This window comes from Pongo abelii, chromosome 7 (assembly GCF_028885655.2).
Source record: "Pongo abelii isolate AG06213 chromosome 7, NHGRI_mPonAbe1-v2.0_pri, whole genome shotgun sequence".
Lineage (NCBI taxonomy): Eukaryota > Metazoa > Chordata > Mammalia > Primates > Hominidae > Pongo > Pongo abelii.
This window is the reverse complement of record NC_071992.2, coordinates 6,580,172-6,604,209: the sequence shown is the minus strand read 5'-3', so window position 1 is coordinate 6,604,209 and position 24,038 is coordinate 6,580,172. Positions and strand designations below refer to the sequence as shown.

At 42.1% G+C, this 24,038-nt stretch overlaps 2 protein-coding genes across 8 annotated transcripts in view; one reads left to right on the top strand and one right to left on the bottom strand.

Annotated features, from left to right (window-relative positions):
* The window catches only part of MCPH1 (microcephalin 1), a 237,460-nt gene that overhangs the window by 79,625 nt on the left and 133,797 nt on the right, over positions 1-24,038 (bottom strand). The gene's annotated exons all lie outside the window — the stretch shown is intronic.
* Positions 522-24,038, top strand: part of ANGPT2 (angiopoietin 2) — a 63,945-nt gene continuing 40,428 nt past the window's right edge. The window contains exon 1 of one of the 2 annotated variants that reach the window (XM_002818775.5): positions 522-1,307. In XM_002818775.5, the coding sequence (XP_002818821.1) occupies positions 1,020-1,307 (288 nt within the window). In that variant the 5' untranslated portion in view covers positions 522-1,019. The remainder of the gene's footprint in view (positions 1,308-24,038) is intronic. The other variant, XM_009243516.4, reaches the window with a different exon arrangement.

Below are 24,038 nucleotides of genomic sequence, written 5' to 3'. Positions count from 1 at the left end.
CACTTAAATTCTAATTTTTCTATTGTACTGTAATGAACTTAATCAGTACAGTGTATTTTTAGTGTGAATATCCAAGTGGATTTTTTTTAAAGAATAAAGGTCAGAGCTCAGAAACTGATGTTTCTGACGTGACTTAATAACAGAAGATCTTTCTATCCAACTGTTCTGAAATGAAAATCTTTTGTAACTTGGCTAGTGGTTCAAGAATCAACTAATATCAATGAATCTATTTTTCCCTCTGAAAAGACACACATTTACAAGAGCCAAACTTCTTCCTCTTTATTTGTAATAACAAAAATAAACCGAAGTCCTGACCTATTTGTAGTATTTTTATTCCTAAAGGAAAAAACAGGAACTTTCATTGTACTTCAACATTAAAGTTATTACCTCAGATATTTTGCCAGCTTAGCACGGCAAAATCAGTTTCAGACAAAAGAGATCAACTGCTCTCTCTAGGAAATACTTAATTGGGGTGGTGCCTAGGAAATGCCCAGGGGTCCTGTGACAGATCGGTTTTTCCCAGAGGGTTTCTGCAGCATGGGTCCCAGTTGGACGGCAGGCATTCTGCTCTGATTTTTCCTGTTGCCTGGCTAGTGACCCCCTACAGGAAGATAACGGCTAAGCCAGGAGGGCGGAGCAGCCCACTACACATGTCTGGCTGCTCTTATCAACTTATCATATAAGGAAAGGAAAGTGATTGATTCGGATACTGACACTGTAGGATCTGGGGAGAGAGGAACAAAGGACCGTGAAAGCTGCTCTGTAAAAGCTGACACAGCCCTCCCAAGTGAGCAGGACTGTTCTTCCCACTGCAATCTGACAGTTTACTGCATGCCTGGAGAGAACACAGCACTAAAAACCAGGTTTGCTACTGGAAAAAGAGGAAAGAGAAGACTTTCATTGACGGACCCAGCCATGGCAGCATAGTAGCCCTGCGTTTTAGACGGCAGCAGCTCGGGACTCTGGACGTGTGTGTGCCTTCAAGTTTGCTAAGCTGCTGGTTTATTACTGAAGAAAGAATGTGGCAGATTGTTTTCTTTACTCTGAGCTGTGATCTTGTCTTGGCTGCAGCCTATAACAACTTTCGGAAGAGCATGGACAGCATAGGAAAGAAGCAATATCAGGTCCAGCATGGGTCCTGCAGCTACACTTTCCTCCTGCCAGAGATGGACAACTGCCGCTCTTCCTCCAGCCCCTACGTGTCCAATGCTGTGCAGAGGGACGCGCCGCTCGAATACGATGACTCGGTGCAGAGGCTGCAAGTGCTGGAGAACATCATGGAAAACAACACTCAGTGGCTAATGAAGGTAGGAAAAAAATCCATCTGTCTTGGTGAACAATCCATGCTATTAAGATCAGCTTGGCAGCAGCTCAGGTTTTAACAACCAAAAAAAAAAAAAAAAAAAAAAAAAGAAGGAGGATAAAGAGGATTAGAGCTGGAAAGCGGGTTGCTGGTACCCTCAAATGAAAGATAATTTCTTTTATTCTATTCCAGGGTGTGTGGGTAGTCCCCGGGGTGAAAATAATTATTTGGAAAGAGTGCCAGAGTCAATACAGAAAATCTCTAAAGTTAGAAATCTTTATTAACAAGGTAGAGGAAATACACTTCCCTGCACAACTTGTGTGCCGTTCTGTTTGTTTACATCGTTTAAGCTCAGTAACACCCATCACCAGGGAGCCTCTCAGCTGGTTGCAGGCAAGTGAGGGAAGGCTGTGAGCCGCAGCAGCCCGTGAGCCAGCGAGACCATGACAACCATGCTGATGACCGAGGCATAACGGATGGAGTAAAGTGCTTTACCAATTTCCTGAATTTATTTACTAAAATAGGTTGTGACTCTTGGTAAACGAGAGGAAATTAAATAAAGCAGACCTTATGTTTCTCAGAATCTCAGGGCCCTACCGCTAAGGGCTTGCCGTCTGTAAACAGGGGCACAGTTCCCAAGCGTCCCAAAGGTATTCAGCACTGCAGCCCCCGTCAGTTCCAGCAACCGGTGCGGAATGCGTCCCCACGTGGGACGGTTATGTTCAAGTCATGCCACGACAGGACGGTCTGACAGTTTGTTCTTGGGGTGATTCCACTGTTTCACGGATGATCCCACTGTTTCCCAGACTTTTTATGGAGACGTAACCAAAATAGGATATTGAAAGCTCTGTTTTTCTTTCACAAATAATTTTTTTTCACATGTAAACATGGGAGCTATTTATACAAAACCCAAAATGACCCTGGAATTTTCTTTATATGGACTATATATATTCTAAAGGAAGTTTAAACAAAATGCATAAATTATTCGTTAAGTAGCATGGTGATGCCATTACATCACAATGCTTACATGGCAGGGAATGTGATTATCTAAAGCTGTATAAAATCTTGTAAAAGTTGGTGAGCCTCATTTGACACATGACCCTAGAAAAGCACAATTATTTTCTCACTCTTTCATTTCACCATAAACCTTTCATTAGGACACCTTATCTGAATCTCAGAACAGATCTTGGAGCCTAATCTGTGCTCCTCATTACCTCCCCTACCTTCAGAGAGGAAACGACTAAGTTATTATTTGAGTCATGAGCTTAAATGAATGAATGTGAATGAATGTTCCCAGCACCACTGGTTACCATGTCAAGAGGAGTCATTTAAAACCACAAAAACTTAACCAAAATGACCTATCAAATGTAGATTTCATGTAATCTAAAACTCACTAGCAATGTCTTTTTAAGCTTCTGGCTAAGCGCTCCAGTAAGTTTCCCTCCTTTCCCAGGTCACTGTGGTGTGCTTTTAAACATCTTCTAAAATTCATAGCTCTGTGAATAATTATGCTAAGCTTAAAAAGTATGCAGCAACACAGGCTGAAATATGTGGAAGGCAAACTATATCCTAAATATCTGCTCGACTTGAACTTCCTATTTCTTTGTAAATCGTCATGCTGATGTTTAATGGCTTTCCCACATCTACTGTAGTTACAGAGTCACAGTGAGGCACGACAGAGGCATTGCAGTAAATATCCTAATCTGCCCGACGGGCAAGTCATCTCCTAGAAGAAATAGCCAGGAAACATAAAAGAATGCTATGCCAAATGCACGGCTGCTAAATTGTATTTGCTTAATTAAGCCTACATTAGGTATACCTGAAACTCCATAGGCAAAGCTCATATTTCTTTCTTAGGTAAACTACCCCTTCTCTTGGGTCTTTGAGATAGCATTTAAAGACAGAAAAAGACAAGGAATTCTATGTTAGGCGACCAAAATTTCTTCCTTTCCAGGTTCACTTAGTCAATATTTGAACAGCAGTAGCAAAATGGTAGTTCAAAAGTCCGTCTTCAGCTGTCTAGCTAAATACCATTTCACCAAGAATGACTTAATGTTTATCTTTTCACGGGCTCCACACCTGTTCTCCCAGCCTATCTCAGCGATGTGCACCTGAGAAAGGCAATTTGCACTCTCGCTCGGTTTACGGCTTCTGGCTTGGGAATGAAAACAAAAAAGCAAAGATGAAACCCACTTAAAGTGATTAAATGTAACCTCACTGTTTGTTTTTCTCCTGTGTTTTGTCACCTGTGATAATAAACACCGATTTTCTCATGAGGAAGAAAATAATATAAAATGGAATGATAGATAAGCCACACAGTTAAAGGGTTATCATTACAACCTAACACCCACTGATTTAATTAGCACAGAAAGCAGCAGCACAATTCTCGGTTTTTCATGGTTTTACATATTTTCTTTTGAGCTATTTTTTGAAAAAAATGTTTCCATATCTCCTTTCTCTCCTGGATCGGCACTAAAAATGAAAGATTCAAAAACAACCCACTACAAAATCCATACACTTTTAGGAAATTAAAACACTTGTCAGGAAGGAAATTAAGACCAAGTTTCTGGTTCATTTTAGGGCAAATAAATAGTAGTTCAACCTCTGAGTGGTCAGCATAGCCTAGGGAGCTTAGACTAAGAAAGCAGGTTTCACATCATCAAAAGGTCCCACGCTGCCCCTTTAATCTGTCCGGCAAAGGAAGTGTCAGGCTTCTGAATGAACTCAGAGGAATATGAATGGAACAATACAGGACAGCTTACTCGCTGTGTAGTAGTTAAACAAGGATAAGATAAACTCATGATCGCTAGCACACGAAACACACTGCAGTGGACCAAACACTACTCATGCTACGACTCTCTTGCTAATCCTGCAACTAGTCTGAAGCTCTGCCCTGGTGATATTAAACACACTTTATAAAAACTCACAAATAATTTAGCAAAACGGATTGTATTTTGCTAGGAGACCACAGGGATTTTTTTTTTCCTGATAAGAGGAAATATGGAAAGGAAATAACTATTTCACACTGATGAGTGCCTCATACCTATAAACAACTGCAGAGTCTATGAACACGTTAAAACAGAATGATTTGAAAAATAAAGTTGATGCCTACTATGGAGGCAAACATTTCCTCTGCCATCTTTTTTTCTTGTTTGTTTTTTAAACGACACAAGAACAGGCTGGAAACTATAAATGTGAATTGCAATCCTTTTCTTTCTTTAAAAGTAATAATAGTGTATCTTTTTAATAAGATAGGAGAGCTACTACTCACGAATCAATGCATAGGAAACCATGCAGTTATGCTCTTCAAACATAGCTGCTGTCACTGGGAGAAACGGATGGTGAGAGGCTCACAGAGGAACCCAGCCCGCCAGCCCCACCCTGCCCTTGCTAGGGACTGTGTGTGTGTGTGTGTGTGTGTACGTGTGTGTGTGTGTGTGTTGTCATGTGTGGCTACAAAACACTCAATAGCTGTATATTAAAACAACAACAATAAAACCCAGGGCTTGGTTCATTAGAGGAAAGAAAAAAATCCCATCCCATTCACAGCCACTGGTCTCCTGCGGTAGTGGAAGACAAGAACCATTACTGTATCCACCGGCTACATCCTGAGTGGTGAAATATGATTGTGCTCAGTGCTAGTATTACTATATAGTAAGGAATGTAGTAAGGAATGTAGAAGAGACAGTTTCACTATGGTAGGGGAAGTGCAACATATTTAATTTTGGAAAATACAAATATAGTTTACTATATCTCTTATGCAATGTGTATATGTATAGTATGATATGTGCCTATACAGTATATAAAATACAATACATGTTTACTCTATATGGATTATATATTATACATATATCATTTGTTTTCTATGGTCAAGTAGTCTTTGTTTACTAAATGGGGTTGTCTGATATACTGGATTAACTATTTAGATATCATACTATGGGGAGATGATTATTTGCTTGCAGAGTTTAGAACTAGGAAATGGATTTCCATGACCTTACCTTCTATTGAGACACTAGATAATCCATATAGTCTCAATACTGAACTCTGAAAATCTTCTGATTTTAATCAATGTGGCTCTTTACAGTTGTCAAACAGGTTGTAATCCACAAGTTTATCTGTAAGCCAGTTACCATAGATGGAACTTGAGAAGGATAATGGTCTTACCAGTGGTGATCAAATGCTCAGGATGGTCCATGGTGCTTATTTTAATCCATAAAATAACTGAAATTTTGTATATTTAAAATTGAAAAACAACAGTTCAAATCAGCTCTACCATCATGGGAGTAATTTAAAAAATAAAACAAAAATGTTACAAAAGTAAGATATGGGCAAGGTAAAAAAAAAATGTCAGGCTATTAAAATGGTGGAAATAGGAAGTAGATTCTCCTTCCCCAGTCTTCCATCCCTTTCTTGGAGATTAGCACTCAGAGATTTTTTACCAGCCCTCATATTTAAAATGCCAAATTTAATATCAAATGTACAGCGTTCCTTCTTTTCTTTTTAAAACACATACAGTGGCATTATAGCATAATCAGGATCTTTCCTGGCCCACAAATGACAGGACAAGAGGTTGGAAGGAAGATTGTACTTAGGAACAAAGAGCAAAATTTGAAAGATTGAGGTAAATAAAGGTGTGTGTGGGGGCAGGGGCAGGAGAGACAGAGACACCACCTGTGAGGGAGTCAGTCAAGATGAGGAAGAGGAGAAGGACGTGGCACAACTGTTTTGACAGGGAAGAAAGGAGGTGGTTTATATCTTTCCATATCTGGCCACAAAATGACACCAGGGCCTGGTCAGCTTTGTGGATTTCCTGAGTTGAGATCTAGAGGATGCATACAATGAATCATGAACACGGACACACTGTTTTCCAATTAGCTGTTCACAATTTGCAGGATGTTTACGGTACTTAATGGCAAGTCAGCAGGCAACCCATTCTGTCTCTCCCTATATATATGTATGTGTGTGTGTGTGTGTGTGTGTACACACACATATATATCATATTAAATATATAAAATATATATTTGTTCTATAGGATAGCCCTGTAAGATTGGCTTCATTTGGCAACTGATACGGTCGACTCTAATTAAACAGGGCCCATCTAGACAGCCAACACCTATTCTCTTTTCACTACATCCTCCTTTGGCTTGAAGGAACCTAACAATGAGAATTTTCTCCTAAATTATTCTAGAATTATTCTGATATAAAGACAGCTACTGAACTTTGCAGCCACACCAGTCATCACAAAGGTAGCAATCACAACAGGGTGGCTCTGAATCACCTTAAAGCACTTTCCACGCCTCACCTCATTTTACCCTGGGAATATTTCTAGTACGCAAGTATGGTAGGTATGGTGGATGCAAGCCTGTATATATTTTTAAGTCCCTTATAAACATGGGGCATGCTAACACCAGTACCCTCTGCAGTTTAGTAGCCTTGTATGGATTGCCCAGCGGTAAAGCAAACACGGGAAAGCACGCATATCCCCTCCTCTGACAAAAGCAGAATTTTCCGTGGGGCTGGGAAGACTGCAGAAAACTGCTGAGAGGAGTGTGAATGAATATGAATTTGGGCACAAGTGCGTTATTTCTCAGTTCATTAGCGTAAGTGAGTGAACACCACACGACCCCGCCCATCCCTCCTAGGTGAGGTTTCCAGTTCAGGGGCAGGAGCCATGAAAGTTTATGTATTTGTTCAAAAAATATTTATCGAGGGCCTTCACGTGTCCAGGCAGTGTTGGTTCTAGGTGCCTAGAAGAAGTCAGAGGGGGAAGAAAATGCCTAAAGCCAGGCACAGTGGCTCACACCTGTAATCCTAGAGCTTTGAGAGGCCAAGATGGGAGGATACTTTGAGGCCAGGAGTTCAAGACCAGCCTGGTCAACAGAGTGAGACCCCATCTGTACAATGGCATGCAGCTGTGGTCCCAGCTACTTGGGAGGCTGAGGTGGGAGGATTGCCTGAGCCCAGGAGGTCAAGGCTGCAGTGAACTATGATGGTGCCATTGCGCTCCAGCCTGGGCAACAAAGTGAGACCCTAAAAAATAAAAATAAAAAAAAGACAATCCCCAAGAGTCTTGCCCCAGGGGGACACTATGCTTTGGTCAGAACGTGTAGTGTAGCAGCAGCTGGTATGTGCCGCACAGAAGGGTAAATGAATGAAATGAGAAATTAAACACAGCGCAAAGGGAGTCAGGCGTGTGAGGGACTGTGGGGTGGGGATGATGTTAAATCCTTGGTCACTACACGGAAACCCTTTTATAAAAGGAAAATCAATTAGAACTATTTCTGAACGGTTGCTATTCCTATTACCCAAGTAATATATGGATATTGCAAAAAATGGAGAATATACAAAGAATGACAAAAAGTAAATATCAGGTATAATTATATGATTCTGAAATAAACATTCTTAATTTTAATGCCTATATATATGTAAACACTGTATATGCTGTAGTACTTATTATATAGTACATATTTTAAATTACCTCTTTAATAATTTGTTTTTATTAAAAAAAAAAAAAAAAGTGAGCCTGAGAAGTTAAGTCACTGGTTGACACCCCTGGTTAGTCTTGGCAGCAATTCTCGCCCACTGGGACTCCAATCTTGAGATGAGTGCAGGGCACTCCTAGGCCAGCATCAGGCCTGAAATACCAAGTCCCCACAGCAGACTTGACAGATTCCGCTTGCTGAGAGCAAAGCTTTGTTCTCACCTCTAGACAGGTGAGATGCCAGCCCTTCTATGTGAGGATGGTGCTGAAGCTGCTAAGAAAACAAGCAGAAACAAGCAACTGGGAATATCCTGTTTGTAAAGGAACGATAAGAAATTCCACCTTGTAATAGAATTGGTGCAATTGGTATAATTGGTACAACTATTTCATAGTTCAGAAGACTAAAAACAAATTTATGTGGCTGGGTGCAGTGGCTCATGCCTGTAATCCCAGCACTTTCGGAGGCCGAAGCGGGTGGGTCGCTTGAGCTCAGGAGTTCAAAACCAGCCTGGCCAACATGATGAAACCCTGTCTCTACCAAAAAATACAAAAATCACCCAGGCGTGGTGGTAAATACCTCTAGTCCCAGCTACTCAGGAGGGTGAGGTGGGAGGATCATTTGAACCCAGGAGGCAAAGGCTGCAGTGAGCCAGGATGGCACCATTGTACTCCAGCCTGAGCGACACACTGAGATCCTGTCTCAAAAAAAAAAAAAAAAAAAAAAGGACAAAACCCCTCCCCCAACAAATTATGTTATAACCAAGAGGAAGTATATATGGGATATTCTTACAAACCATACATCTAGTTACAGCCCTGTTCTGGAAGTTGACAGGGTGAATGCTGGATTTCATAATACACCACTTGAAAGGCAGGACGATGAAATTCAGTCTCAGGGAAGTTCCATGTGGCCTTCCCTTCCCACTATTAGAGTTTGAAAACTATTTGAGTGTTATTGTCCATCTAACATTCTACAGATGAGATCACCAGAAATGGCCTGGCACTTGCATTATGTTAATGCTTAAAAAGAAAATGATGTGAAGTTGAATGATTTGATGTAAATAAAAACAGTAAAAAAAAATCATGGGTAGTGGTTTAGAATAACAGTTTGAACCATTTGTTGGAATTATAATGACTGTTTTATGTGTGGTTTAAAAAAAGGGGAAGGAACTCTGCCTACCACCGCCTGGACTGTAGGTCAGGTGTGCCAGCCGACTGTCTTTAATATTTTAATTAGATATTTCTCCATGAAATCACCTTTCTTTTCTGTCCTAATCCTTCCTTGCACCAGTTGACAAAAGATGTGAAACCTATTAAAAAACTCCTGAGAACTGGACTTAATCCTTTTACCAGAGCCCCTCCTGCAACCAGCTAAAACCTTTCTCTTTGCAATTCATCTAGAACCTGATTGAAACCCGTGGACTCTCCTGCTCCCCCTGAGGGCTCCTCTGATGGTAATTACTTTCTCCAAAATCAGACCGGTTCTCCCTCTGAGCAACTTTTCACATGTCTGTTAATTATTGTTGGAATCTTTACATTAACCTGACAACTTGCCACCACAAAATATTCATAGTTGATATTTAATATTTTACTATTTTAAAAACCAATAGCCAAATTAAAAATACACATTAAAAATTACCTGTCATTTAAAAATATGTAATTTTATAATTTCTTATGGACAACGGAGCTTTTTAAAGAGATGAGATACTAAGATATAGAAGTCTTAGGAAATGGATTATTTTATCATGTTGACAATGTCTCATAGAGAAGGAATCATTTTCTGTGGGCTGATTAATTATAATCATAATTGGCTTTTGGGGGCGAGAACGTGAACAAAGTCTTAAAAGGAAGCAAGCAGCTAGCCTTTCCATTTTTTTTCTCTCTCTCTCTTTAAAATCCAGCTCTTGCAGGGTCTATTTCTCAATTTTGTCACATTTAGTCCAGACCACCTGGGCATTTGTCACACTTACTCCCATGTTAACACTCTTGATGACTTGAGGTGGGCTATCCAGGTGGTTTAATCTGGTGATAAGACTACTATTAGTCTAATATGGGTCTTATCACAAGGTTACTAGATACCACCCATATCTCCCTGTCTGAAGTACTCAGTATTTCAGGAAATACATTAGCACCTTCATTATGACTGTTCCGGCAAATTTCAGGGATGAAGGTTAAACCTGAGTTGTGGGCTTGTCTCTGTATGTCACTAACAGTATCCAACTGGACATGCTACACACGGAAGATTTCTATTTTGTCTGCCCAAAGCACATCTTGGTAGTTATATTCAACAGCAAAAGGCAAAAATACACCATGAAGTTGTCTTACATGTAAATCTACAGCCAGGGCCATCCTCAGTGGCTGAATCATGTGGGACTTTATAAGGACCGTCTGACATTCGCTTTTCTGTTCAAGAAGTGCCAAAAGGGAATGGGGAAACTGCCAGTTCCCCTCTGCCTGAGGGACAAGACCATCAACCAGAAGGAAAAAGGGTGAGGTTAAAAAAAAAAAAAAAAATTGAGACCATTTCAGGGGTTTTGTTTCTGGCCCCAGCCAGCCTCAGGAATTTAGCCAAACTACAGCAAAGGGATATGTTCGTGTTCTCCCGTTGTTTGAATAAAGGCATTCTATACCAAAAGAAGAGGTATCTTGGACATGATCAGATTCAAGAAAATCTAATTTTTAAAAAAATATTGACATGTGAACTCGATGCAATTACCATTAGACCAGCATGCCTCTGAAGTTATTCTCCCGGGGTGCTAGTGTACTTTTAACTATGTAACCATCAGAAGACCCTAGTGAGGGCTGGCTAGGTTTACTGATGCAATCTGAAACTACACAATAACATTTTGTTGTTGTTGCTTTACTTGTTCCTTTTCATACGTAGTAAATGATTTTTTAAAAGACTATGTTTTTTAGAGCAGTTTTAGGTTCACAGCAACATTGAGAGAAAAGTACAGAGAGTTCCCATAACCCCCCTCCGTGGCACACACACAGCCACCTCCCCTACGATCAACATCCTGCACCAGAGTGGTGCATTGGTTACAACTGATGAATCTTCACTGACCCATCATTATCACCCAGAGCCCACAGTTGACATCTGGTGCTGTACATTCTGTGGGTTTGGACAAACGTATGAAGCCATGGATCCACCATTGTAGCATCACACAGAGCAGCTTCACTGCCCTAAGAATCCTCTGTGCTCTGCCTGCACAGCCCTTCTTCCCCTTAACCCCTGGCAACCCCTGATCCTTTTACTATCTTCAGTTTTCCCTTTTCCAGAATGTCATAGAGTTGGAATCATAAAATATACAGCCTTTTCAGACTGGCTTCTTTCACTTAATAAGTGAGTTTAAAAAAAAAGCAGGAATAACTGTAGAACAATTGTTTAGTGATTTCTTGCCTTAATTAACTGGCCGAAACAATCACTGTGTATCTTCAGAAATGGTACCGGTTTTCTCACCTACATCAATGAACTTGTAGGGTTATTATGTGTTTCAAATAAGATGATGGATAGCAAAGGGTGTTGGAAACTGTAAGATGCTACCTAATTGCAGGAACTATAATTAAAATGAATTTTAATAGGAACATCAGAAAGACACTTATCAAGATCTATACTACATCTCACATTAGTTAAAGGTTATAATTCCAGTCACTCTAATCGGGTTAAATGATCTAACTTCTATGCCTCCGAGTTATATACCTCAAAGCACATGTTTACTCTGAAAGATAATGAATTCCTTTTCAACACTGAAAAGGACCATTGTAAGTGTGTGTGTAAAATGTCTGTATTCTGCATATTGCATGAATGCCACTGTGGAAACTGCTCCAGTACTGTCATTGGGCAACACACTGCTGTGACTGGGTTAATATGGCCACATTCCATCATCACATGTAATTTCACCCCTTCAGGTTCAGTGTGAGTCATAATGCTGCTTCTGCATGTTGTTTCTATGGCAGAAGAAGGCAGGAACTAAATGAATATTACAAGATAGCCCCAAACTACCTTCTAAGCAGGCATTTTGGGGTTAAGCAGTCAAGCCACATATCTTAGTAGAAAAGATTCAGAATTTCTAAGAGGTACAATTCCTCTGATTTTCTTTGGGTTCCTGACAGCATTTTCTCTGCCATAATTTCTGGAATCAACAGATGATATCAATTCTTGGTCATCTACTGGATAATTATAAACATTAGTCTGAAGATAGTTGAAGTATTAGAGTTTTATTAGACTGCGTAGTCTTTGGAATCTCAAAAAATTATTACATACAGATGTAGCTTAAAAATTCCCTAAACAAACTGGTCTTAATGGGAAATGTTGGTGTAAAAATGCTGCTTGAGAAAGTACGTTATTGTATTTTGCTGAATAACATAAAACCATCAAATTCCAACCACAAGCTAATTATCTATGCTTAACATTTGGAGGTATATGAAATTCCTTATTATTTTTAACTATTAAGGAATAGGTTCTTAAATTTCCTTAAACTTTTCCAACTTTAATATAAAAAATTGTTAATGACAGGAATTCCTGACCTGAATCATTTTCAACTTAACTGCACCAGTGACATGTTCTTAACAGTGTTGATGATTGGGACAAAAATGTTATGAGTTAAAAAAATTAAGACTAATGAGAACACCAGCCCCTCAAATAACAACTGGTTATTTTGTGATGTGAAATTGTGCATATTTTCAAGTACAGCATGGCTCCCTTCTGGGTAATAACAAACACATAAATCCATGCATGTTTTTTCCTTTAATTGGACAACTTTTAATACATATAATTTGTTTACGGTTACATAATTGGCCTATCCTGTGCCACGAAGGCGTTGCAGCTGCCATGCATAGAATTAATTGATGGCACACTACTCTTCCTTCCCTTTCTTCACCCCTAAATACCGCTACCACTAAAATAAACAATCTCTGCATGAGAAAGAAGAAAAAAAATCACGAATACGCAGCCCTCTCAGCTTAACTAGGACCCTTTCTCTATCCAGCTCAATTTTAAGTGATTTAAAATCCTAAGTCAGCATCAGCAGAGATGGTCAGCTTCGAGTCAGGGGCCCAGGAGGCATGGAAGGTAAGCACCCAAGGAAATCCCTTACCTAGCACACTTGCCCCTTCTCAAAACAAGGGCCTTGGAGCATCTTCACTTGTTGGTTTCAAAAGTCTACAGGGTTCTTGCAGAAAGGACACTGTTTATTAGGACAGCAGTCAGAGAAGGTCAAAACAGAGAGAGGCACTCCTTCCCCTTGGGCTCCTTGGGCTGTAATTGTGAAATGACAGTGGTGACCATGCTGCTGACCATCACTGTGGTGGCAGCTGGCATTTGTCAGGTGCACACCATGTGGCTACATCGTCTCACTCAATTTCACAACAGCTTGTCCTACGTGGGTAAGAAGCTCGAGCTCTGAGAGGTATCAGAACGCACACAGGCCGCAAAACTCTGATAAAATTTCTTCCTTTCAGAGCCTCTTACAATAAAACAGATTTTAAAAAGATTTCAATATAAAATCCACACCCGCTCGTGTGTGGGCCAGGAGGGCCAATAGACTTCACTGCCAACGCCCGCCACCCTACACAGCCCACCGCTGTCACACCAGAAGCACACCCCTCACCCCGAGCGGGAACAAATGTGGAAAATCTGGGAAATGGTGAGCAGACCAATTTTGGCACATACCCTTGTTTCCGCTTCACCCCGGAGGGGAGGTGAGGATGCGCTGGATGCTGAGTGGTTGGCTTGGTGCCAGGGCAACAAGCGGCTGTAGAGAAGGGGTCACCGCACGTGTCTGGGTGCAGCCCTGCAGTCAGGGGTGTGTGCAACCGCCCCACACCACACTGCCTCACTCCCAGGACCCACACACATAGGGAGAGGCAGATCCCCCGGGGATTTAACCTCTACATGGCTGCTGCCTGAGCCGGGCATCAGTGACGCTGCCACCCTTCGCAGCCACCTAGCGGCAGCCAGTGAGTAACATCTGGAGATGGAGCGGACGCCAGGCGAGGCTTTCCACATGGGGGTGGGGAGGGATTCATGAAGAGGCATGATAGTTGGTATGAAATTGAAATGTAATTCTTTTGAAGAGAGCGTTGTAGAAATAAAGGGTGGGCAAAATCAGTGCTGACAGCAGGCACATCTTCCATTCACAGCACGTCCCCCGTCCCCGAGTGATCACCTGGGCAAAGCCAACCCCAACCTTTTCATGGATCTAGCTGCTGGCATGGCTATAGCTAGCTCAGACTCGAGACTTGCTGTCTCTGTTTTAGGGAATCTAATTTTTTTTTCTTTTTTTTTTTTTTTTTAGATATAACTTACATAGAATAAAATTCACAAATCTTGAGTGTACAACTTGGTAAATTTTTATATCTGTGCGCACCTGTGCAATGACCACCCAGCTCAAGATATAGAGGACTTCCTGCCCTGCACGTGGCTCCCTCACCCCCCTCCTCATCCATATCTGTGCGCACCTGTGTAATAAACGCCCAGCTCGATATGGAAGGCTTCTCCCCCTGCAGGCAGCTCCCTCACGCCCCTCTTTGTCTGCATCTGTGCGCACCTGTGTAATGACCCCCCAGCTCAAAATAGAGAGGGCTTCCCAGCCTGCACGCAGCTCCCTCACCCTCCTCCTCATCCACATATGTGCGCACCTGTGTAATGACCGCCCAGCTCAAGATACAGAAGGATTCCCACCCTGCACGCAGCTCCCTCACCCTCCTCCTCATCCACATATGTGCGCACCTGTGTAATGACCGCCCAGCTCAAGATACAGAAGGCTTCCCGCCCTGCACGCGGCCCCCTCACGCCCCTCCTCATTCACATATGTGCGCACCTGTGTAATGACCGCCCAACTCAAGATACAGAAGGCTTCCCACCCTGCACGCGGCCCCCTCACGCCCCTCTTTGTCTGCATCTGTGCGCACCTGTGTAATGACAGCCCAACTCAAGATACAGAAGGCTTCCCGCCCTGCACGCGGCTCCCTCACCCTCCTCCTCATCCATATATGTGCGCACCTGTGTAATGACCACCCAACTCAAGATACAGAAGGCTTCCCGCCCTGCACACGGCCCCCTTACTCCCCTCCTCATCCATATATGTGCGCACCTGTGTAATGACCACCCAGCTCAAGATACAGAAGGCTTCCCGCCCTGCACGCGGCCCCCTCACGCCCCTCCTCATCCATATATGTGCGCACCTGTGTAATGACCGCCCAACTCAAGATACAGAAGGCTTCCCGCCCTGCACGCGGCCCCCTCACGCCCCTCCTCATCCATATATGTGCGCACCTGTGTAATGACCGCCCAACTCAAGATACAGAAGGCTTCCCGCCCTGCACGCGGCCCCCTCACTCCCCTCCTCATCCATATATGTGCGCACCTGTGTAATGACCGCCCAGCTCAAGATACAGAAGGCTTCCCGCCCTGCACGCGGCCCCCTCACGCCCCTCCTCATCCATATATGTGCGCACCTGTGTAATGACCGCCCAGCTCAAGATACAGAAGGCTTCCCGCCCTGCACGCGGCTCCCTCACCCTCCTCCTCATCCATATATGTGCGCACCTGTGTAATGACCACCCAGCTCAAGATACAGAAGGCTTCCCGCCCTGCACGCGGCCCCCTCACTCCCCTCCTCATCCATATATGTGCGCACCTGTGTAATGACCGCCCAACTCAAGATACAGAAGGCTTCCCGCCCTGCACGCGGCCCCCTCACGCCCCTCCTCATCCATATATGTGCGCACCTGTGTAATGACCGCCCAACTCAAGATACAGAAGGCTTCCCGCCCTGCACGCGGCCCCCTCACGCCCCTCCTCATCCATATATGTGCGCACCTGTGTAATGACCGCCCAACTCAAGATACAGAAGGCTTCCCACCCTGCACACGGCCCCCTCACGCCCTCCTCATCCATATATGTGCGCACCTGTGTAATGACCGCCCAACTCAAGATACAGAAGGCTTCCCACCCTGCACGCGGCTTCCTCAGGCCCCTCCTCGTCAATATCCCCCTCTTCTCAACGCCAATCCTGACTCTGCTCTGTCACCCACCATGGGTTAATTTTTGCTAGGTTTTGAATGTCATATAATTGGAACAATCAGTACATACTCCTTTTTGGTCTCTTTTATTATTTCTGTGATGAATCCATGCTGTTGTGCATGTTAAAGTTTGTTTTTCTCCATCACTGTGCAGTGTTTTGCTGTATAACACAATTTACATACCCATGGTACTGCTGTAGATTGACATTTGTGTTCTTTTATTGGAAGTCAACACTTCAACACTTAACTGTACAAACCCATGTATCATTTTTCTTGTACTGTTATCTCTGAAATCTGTGGAGTTGGACTGACTTAAAGCTGCTCTGACTGAGTTCCAAGACTAACCTGCCTGCTAATGAAATCCACTCTTCAGAAAATACGTTGAGTGGTCTTGGTGTTTATTCCATGGTGCCCAGAACCAACTTTTGAGGAATAGATTGATTCATTAAGTACTGGTCAAACATAATTCCCCCCAGGTTATAATCAGAGGTTAACAAGGAGGTACTGAAATACAACAGACAGCTAAAAATCGATGAAACTTTATCAACAGCCAATGGAAAAGAGGGTGGGAATAAAAGGAAGGACCCAAGTGCCTATCTGCTGCTCACTCTGGTCTTTCAAACCTTCCCTTCCTCCCTGATAGCACCTTCTTTTTTCCAGCATCATCAGAGACAGATGCTTGTTATACACAATAATTTTGCCAATGAGAGCTTGCTTCTGTGAGCACGAGGACTTTTCTTCCTTTTATCAAATCTTTCTAAATTGCATTAAGCTTCACCTTGTATGACTTATCGCCATCATTATAAAAATCCATCAGGTGTACTTTCTGTACCTTGGCTCATCAGCCTGCCTTGCAAGTTTGGCTGGTCTGATCTTTCCTCTTGAGTGCTTACTGGGACCACTGAAATGCAAGTAAGCTGCAATGAAAAACCCAGCATTTTCCTCGAGCTGGCCAGAGGACAGCTAGCGACCACTGGGGATAATGATTAAGATGAGGATCAAAATCCTAATTCTGAGTTTAACACTGCCATTTTCGGGAAATTTCCTAGGCTAGCATGGACTTGCCCATGAAAGGCATTTAAGTGGCAGGGGACCAACAGCTGGGAAGTGAGGCATGAGTAGAGTATGGTCAGGTCTACACACACCACCTGAAAATGCCGGGGTGCAGGAAAGGCATTTTGGACAAAGCCTTTACGTAGGTTCTAACTTTGGCCTCCTAAAGTCAAAGTGTGCCTCAAGCCACTCCAGGAGAGGGCCAAGATTCCAGTGGAACCAACTACTCATAATTTGAATCCCAAAGAGCAGCCAAAACTCCAATGTAGGTTCTTCCGCCAGGGGGGATTCAATAAAGATGCTAAACCACAAAGTTTAAGCTGGCACTTTGACCACTTCAATTTGAAACTAAATTTCTACAACTGAGGGAAGCTTTCAAGAATTCACTGCCACTGATAAAATTAAACTGGCTTGTAGGAGTCATAACCCAAACTAGAGAAGTAACCACAGTGAGTTTTGGTTAAAAAAAAAAAATGGGGGTAAGATGACTCACGGAAACAAACAAACCTAACAATAGGAAAACCTCTGCCACGGCTCCCTTCTTCCGGTGCTCCCCTGGCCCCACATTCCCACCGGCATGGGAGCTTTTGTTCCCACCGAGTGAGTCAGTGGAGATGGGAATCTCTAGTGACTTGTGTGAACCAGTGTTGCTGCAGCTCTGAGAAATGGCACTGCTGTGCTGTGTGTCACACACCATCACTCAAAGGCACCCATTGTTTGATAGGAACATGTGCTCCTCTACTGATGAGGCAAGTGAGGCAGCCATTCTACAGTGGTCCAAAGTGCTGCTGCGGCTCTGCGCCCCTTTGATAAATAGAGAAATATCTCTTGAAATAACTTTTCCCCTTCCAGTTGTTGAGTAAAAATTCAAGCATGCAGAAGAAAACGTCAATTCTGAATGGCATGCTTTTTAGAACTTATGGCAGTGGAGTGAAGGGGGAGAGGAATTTTCCACTAGCTTCCATTGCAAGAGACACACATGCAAGGCAAGAGGGTTAAAGAGAGGGGGCGGGCCTCCAGAACTGAAACTAATTATGGGAAAATGATTCAAGTCCCTGTACTTTTACCACAAGCATTTGGAGAATCACACTGAAAGTTTACTTCCCAAATTGCTGTGGCATGCAAGTAAATTTGGCTTTTCTGTATAATCTAATGTTATAAAACTAGTTCATCTTAGAGCAAGTGAGGATGGTGAGGAGCCAAACTATAAATTACAAGCAGAAATAGGCCACAGGAGTTTTGTGAAACTGGCACCAATCTACACTTCCAAAAACGCATTAGCCCGAAGACAACCACGGTACCCATGGAACATGTGCATGTTGCTCTGAGAACGGTTCTCCCGAGGTACACTGTGGTTATAAATGCTGTTCACCTGAAAGAAGACAGGACTAACCAGCCAGCTTGCAAGCAACATGGCTGTTTTTCCTAGTGATTTCAGAAGTTAGGAAAACACGGAAGGGTACATCTTAATGAAGGTCTTACACAATTTATTAGTTCTTTTTGACTTACTAGGTTTCCGATAAACATATCAAATAATAGAGATTACAATTAAAGGCAATACCTGGATTGGGGGAAGGGGAGGAAGAGGGTAGGTTGAGTTTATATCCTACCAAGTGCAAGGTTCTAGGCTAGTTATTCTCAAACTTTCTCAGCTCATGGCACCCTTAGTGATTCACTATTTTTTCTCTATTTATCTCTAGGCCAACAGTTGCTTGTATTAAGTGGTTAGCTCCAAATAATTTAGGTATTTATATTCTGACAATTTAGTAGCTATTTGAAAATACCAATATACATATAAATTGAGTTTTAAAAAAAGATCCTTTATTTTCTTTCTTAAGTAACCCCAGTGACGTATGAATGGAATATATTTGCCAGTTAGGCACACCTGGCTTCTCAAACTTTGGAATCAAATTGGACACTGCCACCTGCATTTCACGCTCTATGCTAATTTTCCTGTAGTACTTGCTTTTCACAAACAGCAACCACCAAAAACCTAGCTTTACAGAGGTACAAGCTGATACTCTTGAAACTGTGAGCTGCTTTGAGCTATGAATTCTTCCAGTGGCTGACAGTCATTGAGCACTGCTGGGTTGCCCTTGAATATTCAGACTGTCTCCCTTACTCCAATTTGTTTGCTGCAAGGACCCAGGGTGCCTTGGCACACAGTTTGGGAATTGTGCTAACTCATTCCACTTAATTTTCACACTAGCATAGCACAGTAGGCATTTATATACCTGTTTTACCAACTAGAAATGTGATGTTAGAAAGTATTGAGCCAGTAGTTCCTAAGGAACTGAACTGGGACTCATACCGGGTATATTTGATTCTCAAATCTGTACTGTAATGATGAATCTGTAATAACAATGGCTTCCAATGTCACAAATATCGCTACTTCCCCAACTCAATTCAATATGAATAAAGTTATTTTATTCAGTTTTTTATACTATGGCTCAAAAGTCAGAAACACTTGCATTGGAGTAGCTCAAAGCAGAACTAAATTCAATCGATTTCACTTTTCTCAGAGTAATCTTGTATTTATTCCAATGGGCAATGGGTAGAACTATTATTAATAGCACAAATCAGTTTCTTCCTATACTTGAAGCCGCTGAACTCCAACAAAATCCAATACATGACTCAGACATTTATTTATTTATTATTTATTTTTAGACTAATGGGAACTGCATGAATTCTTTCTTGGTCTTCCAAGAGCAAATGCCTTTTATGCTTGATCCGGAAAGAATCGTGTTTTGGAATGTCAAATTACGAATATACCTTTTAACCCTCATCAGACGGCTGGAATGGTTTAATCCACAGTTCTCTAAGACAGTTACTTTAAAACTACTTTTCCAAAGTTCATTTCATTAGGCATTATTTAGGTACTCACAGATGAAAACTGCAGAGACAAAACCCACCCATAGTAACTAGGGTCATAGTGTCACAACAAAACTTGTCAAACACTTCATTTTTAAATGTCTTTTAGTTTTTAAAAGAATTTTTGAGATATAAAACACAGGACATGGATAAAGTATACTAACCTGAAATTTACAGGTTGATAACTTTTAAAAATATGAATTCATTCATGTAACTAGCACCAAGGTCAAGATCTAGGAAACATTTTCAGCACTCCAGAAGGCTCCCTCATGCCACTGCTCAGTTCACAGCCTCAAACTCCTCCCACCCGGGAGACATTATTTATTCTGACTTCTACCACCTTTAGTAAGTTTGGTCCATTCTTGAACTTCATGGAAATGGATCATCTAGTAAGCACTCCTAGGGTGTGGCTTCTGTGACCCAACCCGATGTCTGTGATGGCATTCATTTGACAGCGATCTATTATGTTATTTATAAAAATGGAACTGCAGAGCATGAGCACATCATACCAGTCTCCATGGAGCAACATTTAAAAATCAAAGTAATAATTCTATTGTGAGAACAAAACTAGTGAGACTACTGACCAAAGAATCTGATGTTAGCAGGTTCAATCTGAAATCACATAATTGGCCTCAAAACATATTTCGAGTCTTCCTGATGTGGACAGTTCAGCAGATGTTATAGATTCAAGTCAGGAGGTAAGGGAGGCTCTTTTATGGCAAAGTGTAACTCTAAATGCTGTATCTGTGTCTTTATCTTAATGAATTCCTTCTTAGAGTGCCATTTTCTGTAAAAATTACTTTAGAATGAGGAAGCCTATAGAAATAAAATGTGTGTTTGTGCTTCATTTCATTGCCAAGTTGTGCATGTCGGTTCTTACTCAACCGTCTCCCCCTCCAATGCATGAACGACACACCCTGAAAAAAAATTCGACAAATTCCCTCTGAAAATGACTTGGAAACATCCCTAGAGCTGGTATTTTGTAAAAAACAGTTTGACATAACATATATTTTGTAGTAAAATACTCTCTTATTTTGGGTTAGGAGGTCTTGGAAGACATAATTACAAGTTCAATGATTTGCCCAAAGTCATAATCACCATTTGCAGTTCAGTCTCTCTTTCCAGCATAGTCAAACTATAATCATCACAGAACACAGTGCATGTGGTTTTAGAACATTTTTGCTGGACTGCTGGCCACAGACAGAAGTAGAACGTGTTTATGGGGTTTTCTATGGTCTTCCATAATAAACAGAGGTCCCAGCTTCACTATCAACATTTGAAATGGCAAATGGTAAATACGTTGATTCATACTTGTTACACTTCCTACCAAATTTCAGATCAAGAGATGAAGATAAAAGTTATATTTGGAAAACAAAAAGTTATACTATTCTCTGTCTTGCCACATCATCTAGGTATTGAATATTGTTTTGCTTTTGCTCCATTGCTTATCTGAAAACATTCTACTGCTGATCAGATCTAAAATAAGGTTAAAATGCTTAAAATATATTGCAACTTTAAAGATTAAGGTGCAAAACATAGCCCCGTTAAACAATCTGTGTTTCTAATGTGAGTTATAAAAAGATTGCTCCCTTTCAGCTTCTGCAAAGCCCAGGCAGATGTATAATTCCTTAAAGTACATGCACACAGGGGGTTTAAATTATGTAAATAAATATGAAAATATGAAAAAACTCGCAGTTTTAAACACTTGGGAGAATGGGAACTGAACCAGAGGTCGAAGGGACAGATCATCTCATCCAATGTAAGGGGTAGATTATCTTCCTAAATAGTTCAGGAAAGCATGAACTTCAGTGGTTATGAAATCATTAAATTAAAAAAAGCTGCACCTACAGCTTTATGAACACAAAAATCAAAGAGGAAAGAACACATTTCTTTTCTGAAAATCCCCTGGCCTTATACAACAGCACTCTTCCCTATGGTTTGGGCGGGTTTATTCCGCAGATGGGAGCTGGATGCTCCCCACCACCCACGCACATTGCCCATCAGTGCGTTTTGCTCACAGGAGTCTCAAGTTGCTGCAGAGCATGGAAATGTGTGTTTGCATCCATTTACTCTAACCCAGGAAAGCACAGACAGAAGGGTGTCCAGGCAGGAGACTAGGAGCAGTTCGTTGGAGAGCCATCACCCATACTGAGAAAATAACTGTACAAACACATTTGCGGACGGTGGGTCAGTAGTGCATCTTCATGTACAGAAGATGGCTTGTGTTCCCGCTGAGTCTTCGTGTAAATTAATCCTGTGTATTTTGAGCATCTTCCAATATTATCTCAAAAATTCTATCCATTGGAATTCTTTCAACTTTTTGGGTGCTAGCAGAAAGAGGAGATAAAGAAGCAGAAAGTCTTGGCTGGGGGTGGGGTTGGGGGGATTTCTGTCCAGAGGCAGTGGGACCTGGCAGGGCACGCGCAGCCCTGCTGTGAGATTTCTCAAGCATTCCCATCCGCATTCCCAAGTCCGCTCCTCTCCCTTTTTAAAACAGAAACAACACACGCTTCCTGCTGGCCTTATAAAGGACAGCAAAAACTAGTTTGCCTTGAAAATGTTTTCTAGAAAATTATCTAAATTTAGAAAATCATCTAAGTTTCGCTAGCCTTTTCCCTTTTCTAGCCATTTAGGATAGTCATTGTGACCAAGTAAATTCAGTTTATTGGAAAAAAAAAGCCTACTTCAGAGATGATCATGCTACCTCCTCCACAGAGCTCCACCCGGTATTTTAGCAAATCCATGTAACACAGAAAGAGACAGCAAAAACAGGGCAGAGAGGAGACGTAAAAGGCCATCAGTATCTGTACACTTCATTGCAAAAATGAAAAAGTAAGAATGTTAATGCTCCTCAGACAGCACTTTTTTTTTTTTTTTTTTTTAAAGATAAGAATAGGCATATCAGTACAGTGATGAGAGTGCTGGATGGGGCATCGGGAGACCAGGGTTTTAGTTAGTACTCTGCTACCAGCTAGCACTGTGACCCAGGTGCTAGCACCCTTCTTACTGTGATAGTCCGACAATATTACAGGGTCTAAAGCCTCCCACCATAGCCCACCAAGCTTTGGAATGTCTATTTCTTAGAGAACTGAAACACACACACACACACACACACACACACCCCCCTACCTCACATGTGTAGGCAAATGTATGCACATATGTCTCTAGACAGATATACATAAGATTCTATTTGGCATAGAAAAACACTGAGACATTTTGTTACATTATTATTATTTTTTCTTTCAGTGTGCCTTAAATTCAGAAAGGCAAGAACGCTCCAGTTTCATTAAAAAAAGGAAGTTCCTAGAATACTGTAGCCTAAATGCATCAATCTCATTCCTAGAGCTAAATTTTAACCGCTTCTATTTGTAATCATTTATCATTCAGTACTTTTTTTTTTGAGATTGAGTCTCATTCTGTCACCCAGGCTGGAGTGCAGTGGCACGATCACGGCTCACTGCAGCCTCAACCTCCTGGGCTCAAGCAATCCTCCCACCTTAGCCTCCTGAGTAGCTGGGACCACAGGCATGAGCCACCATGTCCAACTAATTTTTTAAAAAATTTTCTGTAGAGATGCAGTCTCGTCATGTTGCCTAAGCTGGTCTTGAACTCCTGACCTCAAGTGATCCTCCTACCTTGGCCCCCTAAAGTATTGGGATTACAGGAGTGAGCCACTATGCCCGGCCCTACATTCAGTACAGTTTTAAAATGAAAATAGTTTTATATTTTCTTCTACTTCTGTAGGGAAAACATCACTAGTATCTTCTAAGCTGAGAATTTAACAAAATATCCCAAAAAACTGACCAATGGCAGAAGTCTGCAGAATAACTCAGAGGCCACCAAAGACCTGCCGAGCGTCTCCACAGTCGCTCTGCTGCTGCAACCTCATCTCACTCCCGCATGACAACCCTGGCTTTGGTTTCCTGTCTCCAGGCCTGCCCTGCCCCAATCTACTAGAAATATTGTCTTTCTCAGAGCATTCCTTTTCCTCTCCTTTCCTCTCCAGCGCTGTTGACTGGGGGCTATAAATACAAGCTCCCCTTCCACATGGCCCCGAGTTACCCACTAGACTGTCTTTAGCCACTGCCCACAGCCTGGGGCCCATGAGACTTGGGGTGGGCACTGACTTTCTCTGAGCCTCACTTTTCTCCTTCATTAAAGGGGCCTCAAAGCATCCCCTGCTGTGCCAGTCAAACCCTCTGGTGCTGCTCAGAATTAACCTTCTTGTGCTGCTGGGAATTAACCCTCTGGGCCCAACCTGCTCTTCAGGACATCTCAGAGACAGGCCTTGCCTCAGGCCTTCCCACA